A 20,134-nucleotide genomic window follows, 5' to 3' on the forward strand; every position below is an offset into this window, starting at 1 on the left:
GAGTCCATACAGACCTGCTGCTAAAGAACCCAGTGGACCAGGCAGACCAGGTGGACCAGAGCAGGTGTGATGTTTAACCAGGAAGTGGAGGATGAACATGAGATCAGCTTCAGCTAAAGGTCACCATCAGAGCTCAGCTTCAGGAGACAAACACAGACTCTGTAAAGACGGAGCTGAAGTTCAGCTGCCACACAAACCGGAGGAATCCAGACCGACTAAACAGGAGACCTCTCCACAGAGTCCTGGTCCAGCTGAGGGCCCTCCCCGTCCCCTCCTTGAATTGCCACCTTACCGTGGTGGAGGGGTTTCTGTGCTCAAAGTATTCTGGGAGGTGCAGCTGGAGACACAGGTAAACGTCTGAATCTGGTTTGATGAAACTCTGATACTGATATGGACATTTAATAAAACTTGTGTTCTGCTCTTTTTGTTTGACTACAATGAAGTAACGACAGCTTCCTGTGACGGATGCTGTAAGTAATTTATTTCAAAATCAGTATCACCATTATCAAACACTTTCTTTTGGGATCATTTGTGTCCAGCTCTGTGTGGAGTCTGACATCATTACTGTGATGAGCCAGACTAAGAGCAGTTCACGTCCCCAGAGGCTTTGATGGCAGTGCTGTCCATCATTAGTGATTTCATGCCCCCTACCTGAACCAGGGTCTGTATCCCCGTCCTGCTTTCACTGGTGCAGTTAGTGAGAGGTCAGAGTAGTTGACGGTGGTGCTGGTTGAGATAGTTGTGTTTGTGTGAGGAGTGGTGATGGCTGGCATTAGGGGGGGTGACCCTTGGATGCGGTGTTCACTGTCTAGCCTCTTGGAGGTGTTGTGGGACTAACTAGATGAAACACTGGTGAAAGGAGGTTCCCACCTGATGACCCCAAAGACATGTTAGCTATCACTGCTCACTGGCCTAGTTAGATATTGTCTGTAGGGCACATAGGCAGGGCACAGTTTGTTGTAAGGGAGTTAGTCACCGAGTCTGGTCCATTTTTTGTTGTACAAGTTTTTGTGTTTACTCTAAAAAATGTAGAAAAGGCACAAAGCTGACAATGATGGTGAATATGAGCAGAAGCACTTTACTTCAGGTTTCTCTTTCTGTAATATCAGCAGCTCAACTGCTATTCTTATTTCTACTTTCACACATTAATTCCTGTTCCACATAAATCTGTTAATATAGAATATTCATAAAGCTCATTAACCTCAATGAGCACATTGTTTTGTATTAAAATGTGATATTTTACTTCTGGAGAATAAGATCTGTAGTTTTTAATGGGGGAATTAAACTTATACAGTCAGGAAATATTAAAAACTTACTTCTTCCTGTTTCAGTTAAACCAAATGTTGATATTAAATCACATGTAAGAAATATAAAATAAAACCAAATCTTCTGCTTTTTAATTATTCTGATGTCAGATTTCTTATTTCATTCTGAAGTGTTTTATCTGATCTTATCCTGAGCTGGTGACTGACGATCACACCTTAAACCTGTTGGACCAGACAAAGCAAACACACCTGAACTTTAATCAGTTTGTACTGAGCTGAACCAGGAATCTGATCCTGCAGGTATGAACTCTGCTGCAGCTTTGTTCGGTGTTTTCAGGAGTTCTGCTCATTAACCCTGAAAAATCAGCTGCAAAGCCTCCAAAGCTCTGAATATCTGACTATTCTCACACCGACCTCTCCTCGGGGAGAGCAGAGGATGTGTTTGTGTCTGCAGACGACACAAAATGGCCGACACTAGCAGGAGTTGTTTCAGTCTGGAGTAGAAACTGTCTACAGAACCGGTTCATTGTCACCATGGCGACGTACTCGATTAAAATCAAAACCAGCTCTGTGACACTGAAAACCCGGAAGTTACCTCGCTAGGCTGAACTCCAGCTTCTTGGTCCAGGCCCCAGGTGAGTCATTGATGATGTCATCAGCTGTCATCGGTTCGCTTCAGGACGAACAGCTTTTATGAAGGAGGAAACCGACGTGGCTGCTGCTGGAAACAATGATTATCATTTTAAATTGTTATTAAACCAGAAAACCCTGAAATGGAAGAAAGTTCAGTTTGGAGAAAACTGACGGCTGCAACAAAGACCTTTAAGAAAATGAAAATTTAATTTAAACAGTTTCTTTTTCTCTCCAATAATAAAACATCATTCAGGTGTCTTTTCATTTGTTATTTTATTTGATCAAATCAAATGTATTAATATTTGAAATATTTTTGCACGGTGGCAGAAGGCGGACTCTTAGTGTGAGTGACAGGTGTCTGGCTCCGCCCCTTTTAGAGGAAACAATCATTGAGGCTCCTCCCCCTCCAGAGGTGGTGTCACTCCCCATGGCATGCTGGGTAAGTAGTGTGCCAGCCACTCCCCCCAGCTGCTCCTGGGCTCCTCCCCTCCCCCGTCTCTTACCTCCCAGCCACCGACCACCCAGTCACGCTCCTCCCTCCCTCTCCCCTCCTCCCTCAGAATCACACTGTAGCGTTTCCTGGAAGAGGCTCCGCCCCTCAGTCTGTCCGGCCCCCCTCCATCATCAGCAGCGACCCGACTCTCCTCCATCACGTCCATCCACCCGTCCACCTGCGGCTCTCTGCTCACCAGTCGGATCATCGTCTTCCTGTAAACAGTCTCCTCCCTCCTTCCTCCTCCTCCTCTCACGTCATCACTTCCTGTCGGCTCCAGCATGACAACAAGTCTCTCTCCTTCCTTCCCTCCATCTTCCTTCTCCAGAGCTTCATCTCCGTCTCTGTGGATGAAGAGAATGGAGCGGTAGAGCGCCATGACTCCTCCCCCTCTCTCTTCCGTCCTCTGGTAGGTCATCAGCCTCACTTCCTCTCCTCCCCTCCTCTGGGGGAGCCCCGCCCTCCGGTACCAGGCAACCAGCTTCGTCAGCGTCGTTGCCGTGCACGCTGCAGACGCCATGCACAGCAGCACGTTCGCTGCAAAGAGCCAAAAACAGAAAACCCCGGCAGCTCCGACTTCCCCTCGCTGCCGGATGCTGGTGGTCTCCATGACGACCCACGGAGGCATCATCACTGAGCTTCCTTTGGTGGTCGTAGGGACTTCGAGTTCGGTGGGCGCGGTGGTCGGCGTGTTCATATAACCTTCAGTTGAAGAATGTGACCCGACAGACGACCCCCCCACTCCGATCTCCTCCTCCGACCGTTCAACAAAATGGGTGAAGGTTTGATACCAAGACCAGGTGACCACTCGGTGGTAGACCGTCTGGAGCTGGAAGGAAGACGACGTCCCAGGAGGAGAGACTGATGGAGGCAAAAGGGTGGTGGGGGGAGGAGGAGGAGGAGGAGGTGAAGAAGAAGGAGGAGGGGGAGGGGGAAGAGGTGAAAAAGAAGGAGGAGGAGGAGGAGGGGAAGATGAAGGAGGAGGGGGAGGAGGAGGTGAAAAAGAAGGAGGAGGAGGAGGAGGGGAAGATGAAGGAGGAGGGGGAGGAGGAGACGAAGAAGAAGGAGGAGGAGTTAGAGGAGGAGTTAGAGGGGGAGGAATGGTGGCCATTTTTCCTGCCACAGAGTCGGTTGTCATCGGGTCGATGTCGCCGCTCGGTACTGCTGAAGCTGAACACAGATCAGATTCCTCCACAGTCAGCAGAGGTTTCCCTTTGAGGGACGGCGGAGAGTCACACACCTGTAGACAAAAGAAGGTCAACAACCCAACACACACACAGAGACCCGGAGGTTAAGTATCTGGTTTCCTCCCGTCAGTCAGAACTAGAGGCGGCCCGGCTGGTCCGGATCTGTCCTCACAGACCAGGACTGAGCCGCCCCGCTCTGATTGGCTGAGACTGAACACGACGGGTCATCTTCACTCACCACACTCTCTCCGTCGACCCTGATGAGCGGGCCATCGCGAACGTAGACGTTGAGTTCGTAGTCATCCAAGTATCGTCGCAGGTAACCGAGGGAGCAGGAGCAGAACCAGGGATTGGCTGAGAGGTACAGATAAGGCACCTCCTCCTTCATGCTGAACCAATCATCGGGCATCACTTTGATCTGAAACACAAAGGTCGTCCTGCAGGTTCAGACGGGTCGGCCTCCGGCAGAGGGTGACTGCCCGCCGTCCTCCTCTCACCTTGTTGATCTCCAGGTAGATGGTCTCGATAGCTGGAAGGGGGTGGAGCATCTGAGCCGGAAGCACTCTGATCCGATTGGATGACAGGTCCAAGATCTGGTGGGCGCATCAGCACCAAAAGTTTAGTCTCTGACTTTTTCTCTCGATTAGATTCCAAACCTGCGAACACACTGACCTCCAGTTTGCTGAGACCAGAGAAAGTCGCATCGCTCAGCCTCTCCATGTTGTTCTTCTCCAGGTACAGCTCCGTCAGGCCGGGGCAGGCCGAGAAGGAGCCGTCAGGGAGGGCCGTCAGCAGGTTGGAGCCCAGACGGAGGACACGCAGGCTGGGCAGGACGGGGCCCGAGCTGGGGGCCACCTCTGGAACCTGCAGCACAAACATGATGCTGGTCAAACGTCTCGACGGCAGTCAGCCGGATGAAAACGGATCTGCAGGCACCTTGTTGGCTGTGAGGTCGATTTCATAGATCTGTGGAAAGTACTGGAAGGATGACCAGGAGAGACCGGAGAACTGGTTCCTGGGAAACAACAGAACCTGCAAACACACCACAGAAGAAGAAAACATGAAGCCTCTCAGAGTTTCCTGTCAAACTGTCTTATCAGAGCCAAACAGGCAGCAAACGTCTCAGCTGTCAGTCAAAGCCTTCATCCAATCAGAGCTCAGGAAGAGCTGCTTGTCCCAGATAACAGCGTCTCATGACAGGAAGCGCTTCGTCTTCAGAGAAACGTTTCTCCTGTTTGAGATGGAGTCTGATGGTGTTTTCTGTCTGACACCAGAAGAACCATCACGACCGTTTCCCTCTGAATGAACATCATGTTGTATTTCAGACTGAGACCAGAAACTCATCAGGGAGGAGGAGGGACATTTTCCCATAGACTTCAGTACAAACTGACTGCCTTCTTCAAGCTTCACTTCAGTTTTATCTTAATTAAACTGAACTGGTTCAGTTTGTGTCTTTGTGTCACCAGCAGTTAGTGTGTTATGCGTTACCTTGGTTGTGGGTTCGAATCCCGTCGGGACGTCACTGAGGCCGGCTGCCGTGCAGTTCTCCCTCGGGCGGTGGTCCTTGTCCCTGTCGCTGTGGCAACCTGCCACTGCTGTGACCATGGCAACGTGAGACAAGAAGAAGAGCAGCAGGAGGAAGAGCTGCATTGTGAACAGACACTCAGCTCCTGAAGGACTGAGACGGTTTGAGGAGCGATGAGGATGAAGAGGGGTGTGAGGGGGGGGTGTGTGTGTGTGTGAGACTGAGTCGGGGCAGGAAGTGATAGGCCAGAGTGTGTTGACATGTGTCTCCGCTGGAACTTCCTGTCATGTGACCACACAGACAACCTGGACGATGATGTCACTGTTTCTCTGGCTCAGTTGGCCACACCCATATGGGTTACTACCAAAAATGGACATCATTAAACTGATGAAAATTAAACTTTAGTTGGCCACGCCCCCAGTGACATCACCAAACTGTTAACAGTGAGATACTTCTTCACTTCTGATGATTCTGATTAATTGTAATTTTTTTGACTTCTTTTGTTTTTTTTTTCTCATTTTATTTAACTTTATAAAAAGAAAAAGTTGTTTAATAAAGTTCTGAGAAAAGTGTAACGCTGAGTTTGACTCGTGGGCTCTTTGGGCCACCGTAGTGTGGTTCTGTGGGAGGAGCCGGAGAATGAGGAGCGAAGGCGTGTTTGGTTTTTCAGTTTATTGCCATCATGTTGTCTGCAGGTAGAGCCTGAGTTTGGTTCCTGATACAACAAAAACAGACACAACAACTCTGACCAATGGGAGGCGGGCACGACTGTGATGTCATCATGTCTGTGTCCCACAGTCCTGAAGTGACATCATGCTGTGATGTTTCTAATTGGAGCAAAAGTGTCAGGAATGGGCGGAGCCTCACCCCCACCAACCTCCAAAACAAACAAACAAACAAACACAATGAAATCAGCTTCATGAAGGAAAACAAACTTTAGATTATGATTCGAAATTAACAGGGAAACACACACAGACACACACACACCAACACACTGCACGAGGGTGAAGAGACTCCCTTTAGCAGCGCCCACAAGAACCCGATATTAATGACAGTTCATATAATCATATTAATAATAGTGATGATGGCGTGATGACATCATAAAGCAAAGGTCAAACATGTAGCGGCGTAAAATATTCTGGACAGGAAGCAAACAAATACAAAAGAAAACAGCCAATCAGAGCGAGCGATAGACAGACTATCTGAAACAAAGAAAAAAACCCAAAACATCATAAGTAAAGAGAAATCATCATTTCCCATCAGCCCCGGCAGTGGCAGCATGTTCCGAAGGTGAGATTGTCCTGTGATTGGTCGGCAGCACAGACACCAAAGCAACACAATTCTGCTGATGTCACGCTTCTCAGGCCAATCACCATCAGTCCTTGTGTATTTGTCATCGTCGTCATGGCGACTCCCCTCCTGGACCAGCTGAGCACAGTCAGCGCTCCCATTGGCTGGTTCTGACCGCTTTCTGTGAAAAGGTCCCGAATTCACGGAGCAACAAAACGCTCCACTCGTCATCTCCCACCATGCTTTGCTCTACGTGGGGCGGGGCGTCACCCTGCTCCTCCTCACAGGTCAAACACAGCCGTGCTGCGTTCACTGTGACGCAGGAATTGGAAAATTGTGGAATTCCTATATTTTAGAGGGGCAGTGAACACAACAGAAAAACTGAAACCTGTTGAATTAATTCTGATCACTTTTAAAGTGAAGGACTGAAGACCGAGCTCGGGACAAGCCAGTCGATTGACAGCCCAGGAATCATTTACAGCATGAACCTTAAAAAAGGTTTCTGAGAAAAAATGGCCTTTAAAGTGACAATTAACACAACATCGTATGATTCAGAAAGAAAGTGGCCTGTTTCCAACTTCCCGATGTCTCCTGAACGCAGCACATTAGTCCCCGCCCTCCACGTCAATGCTAACACTCGTCAGAATGATGTCACATGACACGTCACGGCTTATCTTAATGGATCTCATCATCTTTTCCTTCTGACTACTTTTCCCAGAATTCCTTGCTAACACAGGCCTACGTCAACTAATACACATCCATTTTCATTCTTTAGTCCCCATAATGCATTGCACATCAGTTATCACTTTCTAGGTTTCCCACGATTGCCAGAGACAGTGAATGTTTCATGTCGCAGCCTTTTTTAAAAATAGATTCATCTTTATAGAAACAAATAAAATCACAAAACACTTCAAATATACACACAATGCTTTAAAAAGGTCAAAATGCGAGCTCAACATTTACAACCTCAGCACCTCCTCCTCCGTCAGCTCTCTGCTCTCCAGCAGGAGGCGCCACAGAGCAGCTGTCTTTGGTTCATAGCTCACACTTACTCCCATTTAGCATTAGCCTCCCCTTAGCTGCACTCAGCTAGGCCACGCTAGGCTACGCTTGGCTTGTGCAGCATTTGACCTCATAACCTGTCTGACTAGCCAGAGCTAACACAGTTTTCAGTGTGAAGTAAGCAGGTTAGCCTCCTGGGCTAACAGCGGCTAAAACAGAGGAGCTTCAAGAACAAACACCATCAAACCAACACACAAAAACAACAGGAGCTAGCCTCAGCTGCTAACAGTCAGCCTTCCTAAACAACTGATTGAGACCACGACATCATCGATATCAGTAATCAATCAGATCAATAAAAACCGATAAACTTCCATCTGCCATCTGACAAACAGCAAAGAAAATAGAGCCACCTTTCATTAAAACAGTGTTGTTATGGCAACGGCTAACCCTCGCTAACATAAATGCTAGGAGGAATCGATACGCAGTCACACAAGGACAGACACACACACACACACACAGCCTGTCAGAGACCTCCAGGGGTCAGAGGTCAGATGGGGGTCTCCTTGTTGTTCTTCAGGTCTGGTGCACTGAACTGCCGTCTCATCCTGGGAGGGGTGGTGAAGCCCCACCCCCCCGGAGCTGGCCCCGCCCCCAGCAGCATGTCAGCAGTGGGGGGCGGGCCCCCGGAGCGTGGCAGGCTGTGGTAGTTGGGGTGAAGTCCAGGCTGGAATGGTGCATTATGGGGGTTGTAGTAGGGATGATGGTGTAACTGATGATGCTGCCGGTGATTGTAATGGAAGCCTCCATCTCTATCTCTGTCTCTGACTCCTCCTCCTCCTCCTCCTCTCCCGCCTCCTCTCTCACCCCCGGGTCCGGGAGATACACCCCTTCTTTGCCTTGGTCGCCCCTGGTGACCGCCTCCTCCACCACCGCTGTGATGCTGGTTGTTGTCGTAGTTACTGTTGCCGTGGGTGGAGCTGTCCAGAGAGTTGCGGCGGTAGCGGCGCTGGTGGTTTTGGTTGTTGCCCTGCTGATGGTAGTGGAAGCCACCCTGGTTGCCTTGGTTACGCTGTTGCCAGGCACGATGAGGGCTGGGCGTGCGCATGCGGGGGGGCGGGACTTGGAAGGGGAGGGGCAAGAGAGCAGGAGATTGACCCTGAGGAGGATGAGGAGGATGAGGAGGAGGGGAGGGAGAACCTTTCCCCTCTCCTCTCCCCTCCTCGTGCTGTTCTCCCCCCTCGCCCCCCTCCCCCAGACCCAGGGCCTGCAGGGCGGCGCTGGCTGGTCCCCATGACAGTCGGTGGGCGGGGTTACTCTTAAAGGGGAACTTCAGCTTGCATTCTTGGGGAGGGATGAAGCGTCCGGTCCCGGGGAGGTGAACAGGGACAGTGGGGGCGTTCGGACCTGGAGGGGTAAGGTGGGGGAGAGTGACCAGAGCGTCACACACACTGTGTGTTTGTGTGTCTGTGTCTCGGGGGGGGGTGCTCACCTTGGCTCTGGTTCTGGCCTCGCAGTTTCTTGGTGATGTTCTGCTGCTGCAGGTTCAGGAGCCGTTGCTGTTCCTGCCTCAGCCAGCGGAGGCGTCCTCTCCGGAACGCCGGGTCCTCGTCCATCAGCCGCTGAACTCTGACCTCAGGCTGAACGGGCCCGTCGCTGCCCCCGCTGCCATCCATCTGAGGAGACCCGCCCTCCTCACCGTTCACTTCATCGTCCTAGAAATGAAGGGCACGGAGGGGATTCGGTGAGCGGCTTGACGAACAGCTGATGTCACAGGAAGTGGGCGGAGAACGCACCTGTACAGGTATGATGCTCTCCATCTTGATCATTCTGTCCCTCAGAGCTTTGATCTCCTCGTCCTTCATGTTGTTCTGCAGCTTCACTTCCTGGAAGGTTTATATTTAATTTTACCGGTTAGAGTTTGATGGATGACAGATCTGAGATCAGCCCGGATCAGGTGGTGGCCATGTGTGATGTCACGTGATGTCACTCACCTCCAAAATGTCCGTCAGTTTATCGATGTGAGCCTTCAGGTCGTAGACTTTTCCTTTCTCTCCTCCCTCCCCCGACTCTCCTGCTACGTCCCCTCCTCCTCCCCCCTCCTCAGTCGGGGGGCTCCTCTCCTCTCCGATGCCCACGGTGTCGCAGACGTCCTGGGCCACGGCCTTCCAGCTCTCCCTCTCGCTGGCGTCCTTCTTGGCGTACATTCGGCAGAGCTCCTTCATCTTGACGATGGAAAGCGCCTCGATCTCCTGACGGGAGTGACGAAAGTCTCCCAGAGCCACCTGGGGGGGGGGGCGGGGGGGTTAATGGAGGACTGGTTCATCCATCACTGTGATAAAGCGTCCTGAACTGTGTCACCTCGTAGCAGATCTCTTTGACCGCCTGCATTCGAAGGTCGTCCATCGTGACCCGTTTGGGGTCTTTGCTGATTCTCCTCCTCTGAGGGATCTGATACACTCTGAGAGGCTCCCTCCTCTTCCCACTGCTGGGGAGGCCACAGCGCTTCACTATGGACTGCACCTGAGACAGGAGGGACAGACAGGAGGGACAGGTGAGGCAGGAGAGAGACAGACAGGTGGCACAGGTGAGGCAGGAGAGAGACAGACAGGAGGGACAGGTGAGACAGGAGGGACAGGTGAGGCAGGAGAGAGAGACAGACAGGAGGGACAGGTGAGGCAGGGGAGAGAGACAGACAGGAGGGACAGGTGAGACAGGAGAGAGACAGACAGGTGAGGAAGAGACAGACAGGAGGGACAGACAGGAGGGACAGGTGAGGCAGGGGAGAGAGACAGACAGGAGGGACGGGTGAGGCAGGAGAGAGACAGACAGGTGGCACAGGTGAGGCAGGAGAGAGAGACAGGTGGCACAGGTGAGGCAGGGGAGAGAGACAGACAGGAGGGACAGGTGAGACAGGAGAGAGACAGACAGGTGAGGAAGAGACAGACAGGAGGGACAGGTGAGACAGGAGAGAGACAGACAGGTGAGGAAGAGACAGACAGGTGGCACAGGTGAGGCAGGAGAGAGAGACAGACAGGAGGGACAGGTGAGACAGGAGAGAGACAGACAGGTGGCACAGGTGAGGCAGGAGAGAGAGACAGGTGAGGAAGAGACAGACAGGAGGGACAGGTGAGGCAGGAGAGAGAGACAGAAAGGACACAGACCTTGTTAGCGGGCAGCTTCTCTCTCAGGGAGGAAATCAGCCTCCAGCTCTCCTCACAGGATCGTTTGTCGGAGTCGTCTCCGCTGTCACTGTCAGCATACTGAAAACACACACACACACACACACACACACAGACACACACAGGTTTAACCTGGTTCAGGGGCCAGGACCTCCGGTCCTGCTGAAGAGACGTACCAGTCTGTGCTGCTCCAGCAGAAGATCAGCCTCCTCCTTCTCTCTGCGATACTGAGACTCCATGTCCTGCAGCCTGAAACACACATGTAGGACCAGGTCAGTCCAGGTCCAGGTCCAGGACCAGGCCCAGGTCAGTCCAGGATCAGGACCAGGACCGGGACCAGGACCAGGTCAGTCCAGGACCAGGACCAGGTCAGTCCAGGACCAGGACCAGGACCAGGCCCAGGCCCAGGACCAGGTCAGTCCAGGTCCAGGACCAGGCCCAGGTCAGTCCAGGATCAGGACCAGGACCGGGACCAGGACCAGGTCAGTCCAGGATCAGGACCAGGACCGGGACCAGGACCAGGTCAGTCCAGGCCCAGGACCAGGTCAGTCCAGGACCAGGACCAGGCCCAGGCCCAGGTCTCACCTCTTCTCCATCTCCAGCTTGATGTCGATGCCTTGTTTCTCCAGCAGCTCCCTCTGGGCGTAGTTCCAGTCCTCTGGCTCCGCCTGCTGGTCGGCCGTGATGCTGCGCTCCCTCTCCAGCCTCGCCTGCTCTGGGTGGTTGAACCTGAACACGTGGTTCTTCCCCATCACGATCCGGTTTCCTGGAGATGGGACGGACAGCACGAGGTGAGCGGTCAGAGACTGAACGGTGATGTCATCGTGTTACAGTCGATGCGACGTCACCTTGTTTGAGGACGACAGCCTCGGTGATCTGCTTCCCGTTGACGTACGTCTCGGCGCCAACTAACGGCTCCAGAGTGACCACGACTGCAGGTCAGAACCAAACAAGTCAACACAATGAGCACAATGAGACACACAAGGTGGAGGGGGGGCACAGGAAATATGGGTGTAAACGTGAAGGTGACATCACCATGGCAACCAACTAAGAACAGTTAAAACGATACCTGACAGATTTCCTGGCAGCTTTTACAGAGAGAGAAAAACAGAGTCACTCACTGAACGCGCGCACACACACACACACACACACACACACACACACACACACACACACACACACACACACGCTTATCGCCACAAAAATTTAAATCATGCACCAACAGTTAAAATGTTTTTAGGTTTTATAGCTAATGTGTGACTTTAATTTTTTCGTTTCTGTCAGAAAACCCCTTCAGCTTGACTACCAGAGGGCCCCACACACACACACACACACACACACACACACACACACACACACACCCTTCTCACCTTCTCCCTGCTCATTGGTCTCACTGACGAACACACAGTGGATCTCTTTTATGAAGTGACCGGACAGTTTGATGTCCACATCCTGCTGCCCCACCCTGAAACACAGACAGCCGTCACTGACCTTCATCATCATCATCATCATCATCATCTGAACTCAGAGAATTAGTTTCAGTCTCCAGTTAACATTTAAACTGACTGAGGTCACTAAAGTCGGTCTGACCTGGTGAATCCCTCTTTAATGTAGTACAGGAGACACTCTGACATCAGAGGGTCTTCGTTCAGGTTGACCAGGTGAGGCGTCTACGCACAGACAGACACACACACACACATTAAAACTGTCTCCAAATCGGGAACCAGAACAGAGCAGCTGATCCAGCTGCAGTTTCCACAGTGGTGTCACAGAGGGGAAAGGTCAGAGGTGAACTCACTCCTTTAGGAGAAAAGACACCCAGCGTTCCACCATCTTCTTTAATGGACACGCCCATTTCTGCCAGCAGCGCCTCTCTGTGGGCGAGTGAGAGAGAAAGAGAGAGAGAGGTTTCATTGTTAAGGTCATTGTCTCTTCAACAACCTGCTGAAGTAAAACCACCACAAACGTCACCTCTCCAGACGAATAGACTCCGTCTTTCTTAGTTTCTCTTCCCACGTTTCATTCAGCTCGGCAATAATCTTCTCTGTCTCCTACAACAGAGAGAGAGAGAGAGAGAGAGAGAGAGAGAGAGAGAGAGAGAGAGAGAGAGAGAGAGAGAGAGACAGAGAGAGACAGAGACAGAGACAGACAGACAGACAGGTCAGTCCAAACCTTTGATTTAGGCCATCAGGGGAATCAGACTCTCATCCTACCAGCAGTCTCTCAGCTGCTTCCTCTTTACTGATGGTTTCCGTGCCAACTGCCTCCTCTCCTTCCTCTCCATCATCAATCAGGTGGGGGGCAGCAGGGGCGTCCCCCTCGGACACTGACTCACCTGTAGCTGTGAACAAAGGATGAAACTTTGAAGAATGAAACTTAAAGTTTATCACCGTCTGTGACCAGAGTTCACATGTTCATTCACCTGGAGGGGCGGAGCCATTTTCAGGTGCTATTCCATTGGCTGCTTTAAGTGCCAGCTGCAGGGGGGAGGGGCTAACATCTGCAACGCCCCCAGAGCCGTTGTTGTTATTGACTTTAGAGAGACAGAGAGATAGAGTCAGGTGTCCTTAAAGGAGAAGGAATCTTTGTTATCCTGGTTATGTAAAGAACAGCTTGTAAGTATCCGCTTACCCCCAACGCACGCACACACACGCACACACGCACACACACACACACACGCACGCACACACACACACACACACAGTTGCTATCATCTTTAGATGCCTCACTCAGAGTATACAGCACACAGACATGCCAAACATGCCATGTTTAAATAACCCCCCCCCCACACACACACACACTAAACACAGAGTGACTACAGTCTCTTTATCAGTGTGTGTGTCTCGGTAAAATGGGACCTACTGGCGTTATCCAGCAGCTCCTGCAGGCCCTGAGAGAACAGCAGGTTCCTGAGTCGCTCCACTTCGGCCTTCAGCTCTCTGATCAGTTTGGCGTTTGGATCCTCGTTGATCACGGCGTTACAACGAATCTGTTTGGCCCGGTCGGCATATCTGGAACCACATGAGCCCAGATCAGATCAAACTAGACAACCCGGCAGGCTTCATAACAATCACAGTCTGAGTCTGACCTCAGAGTACTCAGCGTTTCTTCATAGTTGATGTCAGCAGGACTTAGAGCAGCTATCATGGCCGTCCGAGAGTTTCCTCCTGAAACAAACCAACATCCAGACTTCATTCTGATGTCACCTCAGAAACGACCCTGTGAGGAAAACCTGGTGATCATATGATCTTACCCAGATTCTCCTTCAGTAACCAGGTCAGAACAGAATCTCTGTAGGGAATAAAGTCACTTTTCCTCTTCTTGCTGCTCTGCTGCAGAGGAGAGAAGACAAACATCTCAGTCCATCACTAACTTTTATATTTGACATCAGTATAAATATGTTTAAGTGTCAACGCACCATTTCAGCCAAAGCTGATATCACTTTTCCCAGCGTGGTCAGAGATTTGTTGATGTTGGCTCCTTCCTATACAGAAAATGTATCTAATGTCATTCTGAAATCAGAGATTTTATTAAGACCACATCGGCGTGACACCTGCGACTTCTGACCTTTAACCTCATGCCCTTTGCTCCAGATGAATCAGCTCGCTCACTTCCAGCAAGGTCGACCAGACTGATCTTACTGACCTGAAGAGAAGATAGTCAGTTTGATCAAAGTTAAAATTAAGTCAAATGTCCTCAAAGGACGGAAATAGGACACACCTTCTCAGTGTCCAGGCTGGTCATCTGGTCTCGTCGTTTCTGGGTGAAGACGATGGTGAAGACGGCGTGTGATCTGGACGACGTCTCGTTCATGTTTGTGGCCGCAACCGTCCTGGAATGAGTGACCAGTCAGGTCCAGATAATCAGCCACATGACAACAGTGACACAGCCAATAACTCCAAAGACAAGATTTTAGGGTTTTAATTTGATGCTGCAGAGACAGAATACAGACTTCTCTCATTAATAAAAAATAAGACTGACGCTGTGGAGTACAAGAACAAAACAAGAAGGCATCATCTTGGACCCAATCAGCATAACGGATTGAATTAAAGACTGACCGAGCTTTGTTCCCGGCGTCCATCAGGTCCCGGATGTCTGTGAATCCGGTCACAGCCAGTTTGGACAGGTCCTCCACGTACGGTCCCAGGATGGGATGCTCTCGAACCCTCAGAGTCCCCTGGGACTTTGGATTCAGCAGATCCCTGACCCGCTCACAGTAGATCTCCATGTAAGACACCTGCAGGAGGAAGAGAGGGGGTCAGCTGATGGACACTCAGTGACGGCAGCACCCTGAGTTCAGGTGAGACAGTGAGTTTACCTCCACAGAATAGGTCAGATCAGGATCTGTGTTCTCTCCTGTCCTCTGGAACAAGTCCTCACAGAGCTGGACAACACAGAGACAGGCATCAGTGAGGCTCCGCCCAGAAACCAACAGGTAGACCCAGGTGAGAAAGCTAACAGAGAGCTAACGGGGGCTAACAGGGAGCTAAAGGGGAGCTAACAGAGAGCTAAAGGGGAGCTAACAGAGAGCTAAAGGGGAGCTAACAGAGAGCTAACAGGGAACCACCAACATAACAGGAAGTGATGACAGAGAATTGTGGTGCCTTCATGGACCTTTGGGCAGTGTTGTTGAATTCTATCTTTCTGTTTGTGAGTTCTTTTAGAGGCGGATCCTTAAAAATCCAACTCTGATATGAACATGATAAATTGATTTCCTTCTTGTAGTTTTTCTTCAGCAGCAGAACACCTGAGATGTTACCTGAGGGATGATGCCTTCCTGTCCAGGCTCCTGCTTGCCCATCATGGTGTAGCTCTTTCCTGCTCCAGTCTGTCCATAAGCAAAAATACACACATTGTATCCTGAAAAAACAAACAAACATATGAGATATGAGTTAATTCTGCTGATGATACAGATGCTACACTATTAGCATTAGCATAGATGTCAGAGTCAGCAGCAGTATCATAAATACCATTAGCATTATCTTTAGCATCAGCATCTGTAGCATCATTAGAACAGAAACATTAAGAAGATAAAATGATTAGCATTAGCATGTTGTAGGTCATCTTTACCTTCGAATGCGTGCAGCAGCATCTCCTCTCCAATGTCCTTATACACCTGTCTCTGAGACGCAAAGCTGGGGTCTTCAGTCTGCAGACACACAAACACACAACTGGTTATTAGCATGTTCATATGATGAATGTTTCCCTGTGTGTGTGTGTGTGTGTGTGAGATCACCGTTGTGTGGGACCAGTATGAATAGTCGAAGGTGAAGTTCTTGGCTCCATCTTTGGGCTGTTTGGGGTTGGAGATACCTGCAACACAGACGGAGATGCTGATATACAACATGGACATCACAGTTAGTGGCATCACTAACGTCAGTGAATAAATGTGTGTGTTCTGATGCTCAGCTGCTGAAAACAGTCTATTAATACACCGTGTGGAAATAGCAGCAGGTTCAGAGGTCATGTGACGGACTGAAGCATTCTGGGATATCTCTGGCTGTTTTAACACGTGCTGAAGGAGAAGAAGCTCTAAAACTAACTGAAAGCTGCTGGAAACTTCTTCTGGTTCAGAAAACCAGAAAAACCTCCAGGATCCATTTCACTGACATAAGGACGTGTGTCTACAGAGAGGACGAGTCTCCGTTATGAGGACGTGTGTCTACAGAGAGGACGAGTCTCTGTTATGAGAACGAGTCTCCGTTATGAGGACGTGTCTCTGTTATGAGAACGAGTCTCCGTTATGAGGACGTGTGTCTACAGAGAGGACGTGTCTCTGTTATGAGAACGTGTCTCCATTATGAGGACGTGTGTCTACAGAGAGGACGTGTCTCTGTTATGAGAACGTGTCTCCATTATGAGGACGTGTCTCCAGTGCATTTGTGTGCGATTCGTCTCTTACAGGTTGTGTTTCCTTGCATCTGGATGACACACTTGGCGTTGCGTCCCGTCTCTCTGGAGTTGAAAGGACGGACTCGTACCGCCACCTTCACTGATGCACCTGCCATCTTGAAGCTCCGCCCTCTACACCTGAGGACAGCCAATCAGAGAGCATGATCAGACATGGAGGAAACAAAGTCAAACAGATCAAAGGTCGTTCCTCCTCTTTGTTTACGGTCATCTCCATTTTTCTTTTTCTTCGTCGTTCCCTCCCTCTCTCCATTTTCCAATCAGTCTTTCCTCTCTCCTCCTCTTTTTTCCATCTCTCTCTACATTCCTGTCCTCTGTTGTGTGTTTTGTCGTCACCACGGAAACCGCAGCAGCCTCGTTCTCACCTCCTGCTCTTCTTTTTCTCTCTCAGTTTCTATTGTCTCTCTCTCTCTTTGACTGTGTCAGTTTATGTTGAACGCCCCTGCCCTGGGCCTTTACACACTACAGGCCTGTTCTCCGGGGAAAACACCTTTTAGTTAGTGTGAGTGTGTGTGTGTGTGTGTGTGTGTGTGTGTGTGTGTGTGTGTGTGTGTGGGAGACACCGATCAGTCCATCAATCATCGATCACATGGGTTGATACATACAGAGGCCTTTCAGCAGGTTATCGATCTGCTCAGTGATCAACTATCAGCTGTGAGACACAAACAGTAACAAACACACACACAGCACAGACAGAGTGTGTGTTTGCTCTGTCAACACAGCTTCAGGTCACACAACTGCAGGAACACAGCAAACAGAAACAAAAATGTACATGTTCAAGATGGTGAACAAAGATACAGGACCGCTCTGCTCTTTGTGTGTGTGTGTGTGCGTCTAGGTGAGCAAGTAGCCTGCATACCAAAGACAGAACTGCTGACATCACATCACAGGCATCCCAGCACGCACGCACGCACGCACGCACACGCGCACACACACACACATAATTATTGAATGTGTGTGTGGCTGAATACATTGGACCAACTAACCAGCTGTTTCAATCCACTGCTACACACACACAGTTTACACTTCAGAGACACAGACAGACAGAGAGACAGACAGAGAGAGAGAGAGAGACAGAGAGACAGCAGAGAGACACAGACAGACAGAGAAAGAGACACAGACAGACAGAGAGAGACAGACAGAGAGAGAGACAGACAGCCAGAGACATCAGAGAGACACAGACAGACAGAGAGAGAGAGAGCAGAGAGAGAGACAGACAGAGAAAGAGACAGACAGCCAGAGACAGCAGAGAGACACAGACAGACAGACAGACAGAGAGACAGCAGAGAGAGACAGACAGACAGAGAGACAGCAGACAGACAGACAGACAGAGACATGGACAGACACACAGACCTTCACTGCTTCCTTCGCCCGTTTTAAATCGTTTTAAATGGCAGTAAAGACTCCGCCCAGATTAAAGGTGAAGGTTTGGGGCCTGTTCTGGTCTGTTATTGGCTGATTATTGATCAGTCTGATGCGTTCACAGTCATGTGGACAAACTCAGTTAGTTCCCATCTGTAGGCCTCTGCAGGAATGTGATAATGAATGGTCTCCATACCACACACACACACACACACACACACACACACACACACACACACACACACACACACACTTCCTATGGTAATGTACACACACACAGCTAAAGATAGTCGTCAGCTCGACTCGGCCGTCTGAACATTTCACTGACTCTTTAACGCCGTGTGAGTGAACACATGAATGAACACATGAATGAACACATGAACATCCTGTTCACATGACAATGGCCACATGCTGCCTTCCCGTGCAGTGGGAAATAATGACATCACAACCTGAGCCCCCGGTTAGCATCCTGTTGTGTCCAAAAGCTGAAATAAAGTCTGACAGTCCGGCCCACTGAAGGCTACAGATGTTCTCCAGATGTTGGCTGTCTGTGCAGGACACCTGACTGTCCCGGGCCGCTCAGGTGAGTCGGGGCTGAGCTACATGCTAACAGTTAGCTGCTAACTCGTGTTCCCATTCAGAAGCGCTAGCCGGAGCGCTAACAGGTGGAGCCGACGGACGTCTGGAAAAAGTCACGGAGGGCGACACACACATGAAATCAGCTTTGTGGTGTTGGCTAATAACATCAGAGCAGAATCCAAACAACATGCAGCTAAAAATACACACACACACACACACATAGCTGAGATGCCTGCTGCAAACTGCTTTAGCCACCCAGGCTAACTTTAGAGTCTCTCAGCTGCAGATAAATTCTCATTCAGCTCGATCTGATCCTGATGTGTCCACAGCTTTGTGTATTTAAAGTCTACACAATAAGAACACAAAGCAGACACACGTCTCTGCCTCGGTCACGGAGTTAATGTCAGAGTTTTTTCTGCCTTTATTTTAATATAATCGATCAGAAAATACCTTCAAAGTCCGATTGAAGTTTTTAGTCCTTTTTCAATAACATCTGTTTAAAGATTAAAGAGTAAAGATGTGATTTTTGTCTTTACATTTACAGAGAAACAAGTTGTAGTGATTTAAGGCCCAAGAGCCAAATATACATCACTATTATGTCCACAGCTAACGATTTAAAGGAAAAGAAAGAAATGTTCATGCTTTGGAAGCAGGAAACATTTTAAACAAACAGTTTTAAAGGAAAACGAGCATTCAACAACCAAATCTGATCGGCTGGCGGTAAATTGTTGTCACTTTTATAAGATGTTGTCAGTTTAGGGTGATAAAGTTTAAGGAAAGCAGCCAATGACTCAGTAATGATCAGAAACACAGCTGATTTAAACTGCCCAGGTTTAAATAAATTAGATCCAGTTAACGCGAAAAACTTCAGAGCAGATTAAATCACATTAAATCACATTAAAGCAGTTTTATGTCCCAGCAGGATGACTCACCGTCCCCATATCCCCCTTAAACCAGAACACCACGTGAAGGACGACGAACGGTGGGGGAAGCCGTGGTCCCGGTCCCGGTCCTGGTCCTGGTCCCGGTTCGGGCCTGTCGGTGCCGGGACACAAGGACGGTCAGAGCTGGGTGGGGGCGCTGCTGTGTCCCTCTCACACACAAACACAGACACACAAACACACACTCGGTGAAGTAAAATTCAAACACCAACTTTTCCGCTCCGGTTTAACGGGCCTCTCCCGGTGATGACGTCACCGTCCGGTTCAGGCGGACCTGGGGGGGGGGCGGGAGAAGCGGAGGCCCGACGCTGCGGCCGGCAGGGCGGAAAATCTCGGCAGGTCCGGCCGAGGACCCGTCGCTGAAAGTCGTCGGTCCGGTCGGTCCGGTCCGGGGGGGCCGCTCCGGTGAACCGGGAGGAACGGACAGTTGTACCGGACAGGCGGAGGAAAAGGAAGAGAAAACGGGGGGCAGGCTGGCCGGTGGCCTGGCCGCGCGGCGGGTGTGTGCGTGTAAGTGCGGGCGCGTCCCCGTGACGGAGCGGCGCAGGGCCGGAGGACCCCGGGGCCGAGCGTCTAGACCCCGCCCACAACCACACCCCGTCTGTCCCGAAGCCACGCCCCCAGAAGTTTATTTTGTTTTTGCTGCAGGTGGACTTCACTGAAGAACGTCTCAGTGAGAGGAGCTGTTTTCATTCAGGCCACAGTCACATGTGGAGAAGAACTGCATGGATCATCCTGACAGTCAAATATCAGTGTCCGTAAAACAGG

The 20,134-nt window shown here is 50.3% G+C and overlaps 3 protein-coding genes across 3 annotated transcripts in view; 1 reads left to right on the forward strand and 2 right to left on the reverse strand.

Moving 5' to 3' along the window:
* LOC115058646 (coxsackievirus and adenovirus receptor homolog) overlaps positions 1-1,404 on the forward strand; it is a 5,261-nt gene extending 3,857 nt beyond the window's left edge. The window contains exon 5 of the mRNA XM_029526080.1: positions 1-1,404. This exon is cut by the window's left edge and continues 193 nt beyond it. Within this exon, the coding sequence (XP_029381940.1) occupies positions 1-70 (70 nt within the window). The 3' untranslated portion in view covers positions 71-1,404.
* A 757-nt stretch (positions 1,405-2,161) lies between these two features.
* Positions 2,162-5,469, reverse strand: LOC115058625 (platelet glycoprotein Ib alpha chain-like). Its single transcript, XM_029526053.1, has 6 exons — positions 5,067-5,469; positions 4,515-4,610; positions 4,251-4,442; positions 4,076-4,171; positions 3,817-3,996; positions 2,162-3,631 (listed from the first exon to the last, which is right to left on the reverse strand). The coding sequence occupies exons 1-6, from the start codon at positions 5,226-5,228 to the stop codon at positions 2,285-2,287; spliced, it is 2,073 nt and encodes a 690-aa protein (XP_029381913.1). The 5' UTR covers positions 5,229-5,469; the 3' UTR covers positions 2,162-2,284.
* Positions 5,470-5,663: 194 nt separating this feature from the next.
* Positions 5,664-19,887, reverse strand: LOC115058663 (kinesin-like protein KIF1C). Its single transcript, XM_029526100.1, has 28 exons — positions 19,358-19,887; positions 16,477-16,604; positions 15,811-15,887; positions 15,645-15,723; positions 15,334-15,434; positions 14,893-14,958; positions 14,633-14,811; positions 14,295-14,406; positions 14,142-14,219; positions 13,993-14,058; positions 13,828-13,903; positions 13,663-13,741; positions 13,437-13,585; positions 12,997-13,107; positions 12,788-12,915; positions 12,546-12,625; positions 12,373-12,448; positions 12,165-12,244; positions 11,945-12,039; positions 11,423-11,506; positions 11,160-11,340; positions 10,751-10,823; positions 10,557-10,655; positions 9,754-9,915; positions 9,387-9,677; positions 9,189-9,278; positions 8,922-9,107; positions 5,664-8,770 (listed from the first exon to the last, which is right to left on the reverse strand). Exons 2-28 carry the CDS (start codon positions 16,580-16,582, stop codon positions 7,943-7,945), a joined length of 3,732 nt encoding a protein of 1,243 aa, XP_029381960.1. The 5' UTR covers positions 16,583-16,604; positions 19,358-19,887; the 3' UTR covers positions 5,664-7,942.
* Positions 19,888-20,134: the final 247 nt, after the last annotated feature.

This window comes from Echeneis naucrates, chromosome 18 (assembly GCF_900963305.1).
Source record: "Echeneis naucrates chromosome 18, fEcheNa1.1, whole genome shotgun sequence".
NCBI classification, from domain to species: domain Eukaryota; kingdom Metazoa; phylum Chordata; class Actinopteri; order Carangiformes; family Echeneidae; genus Echeneis; species Echeneis naucrates.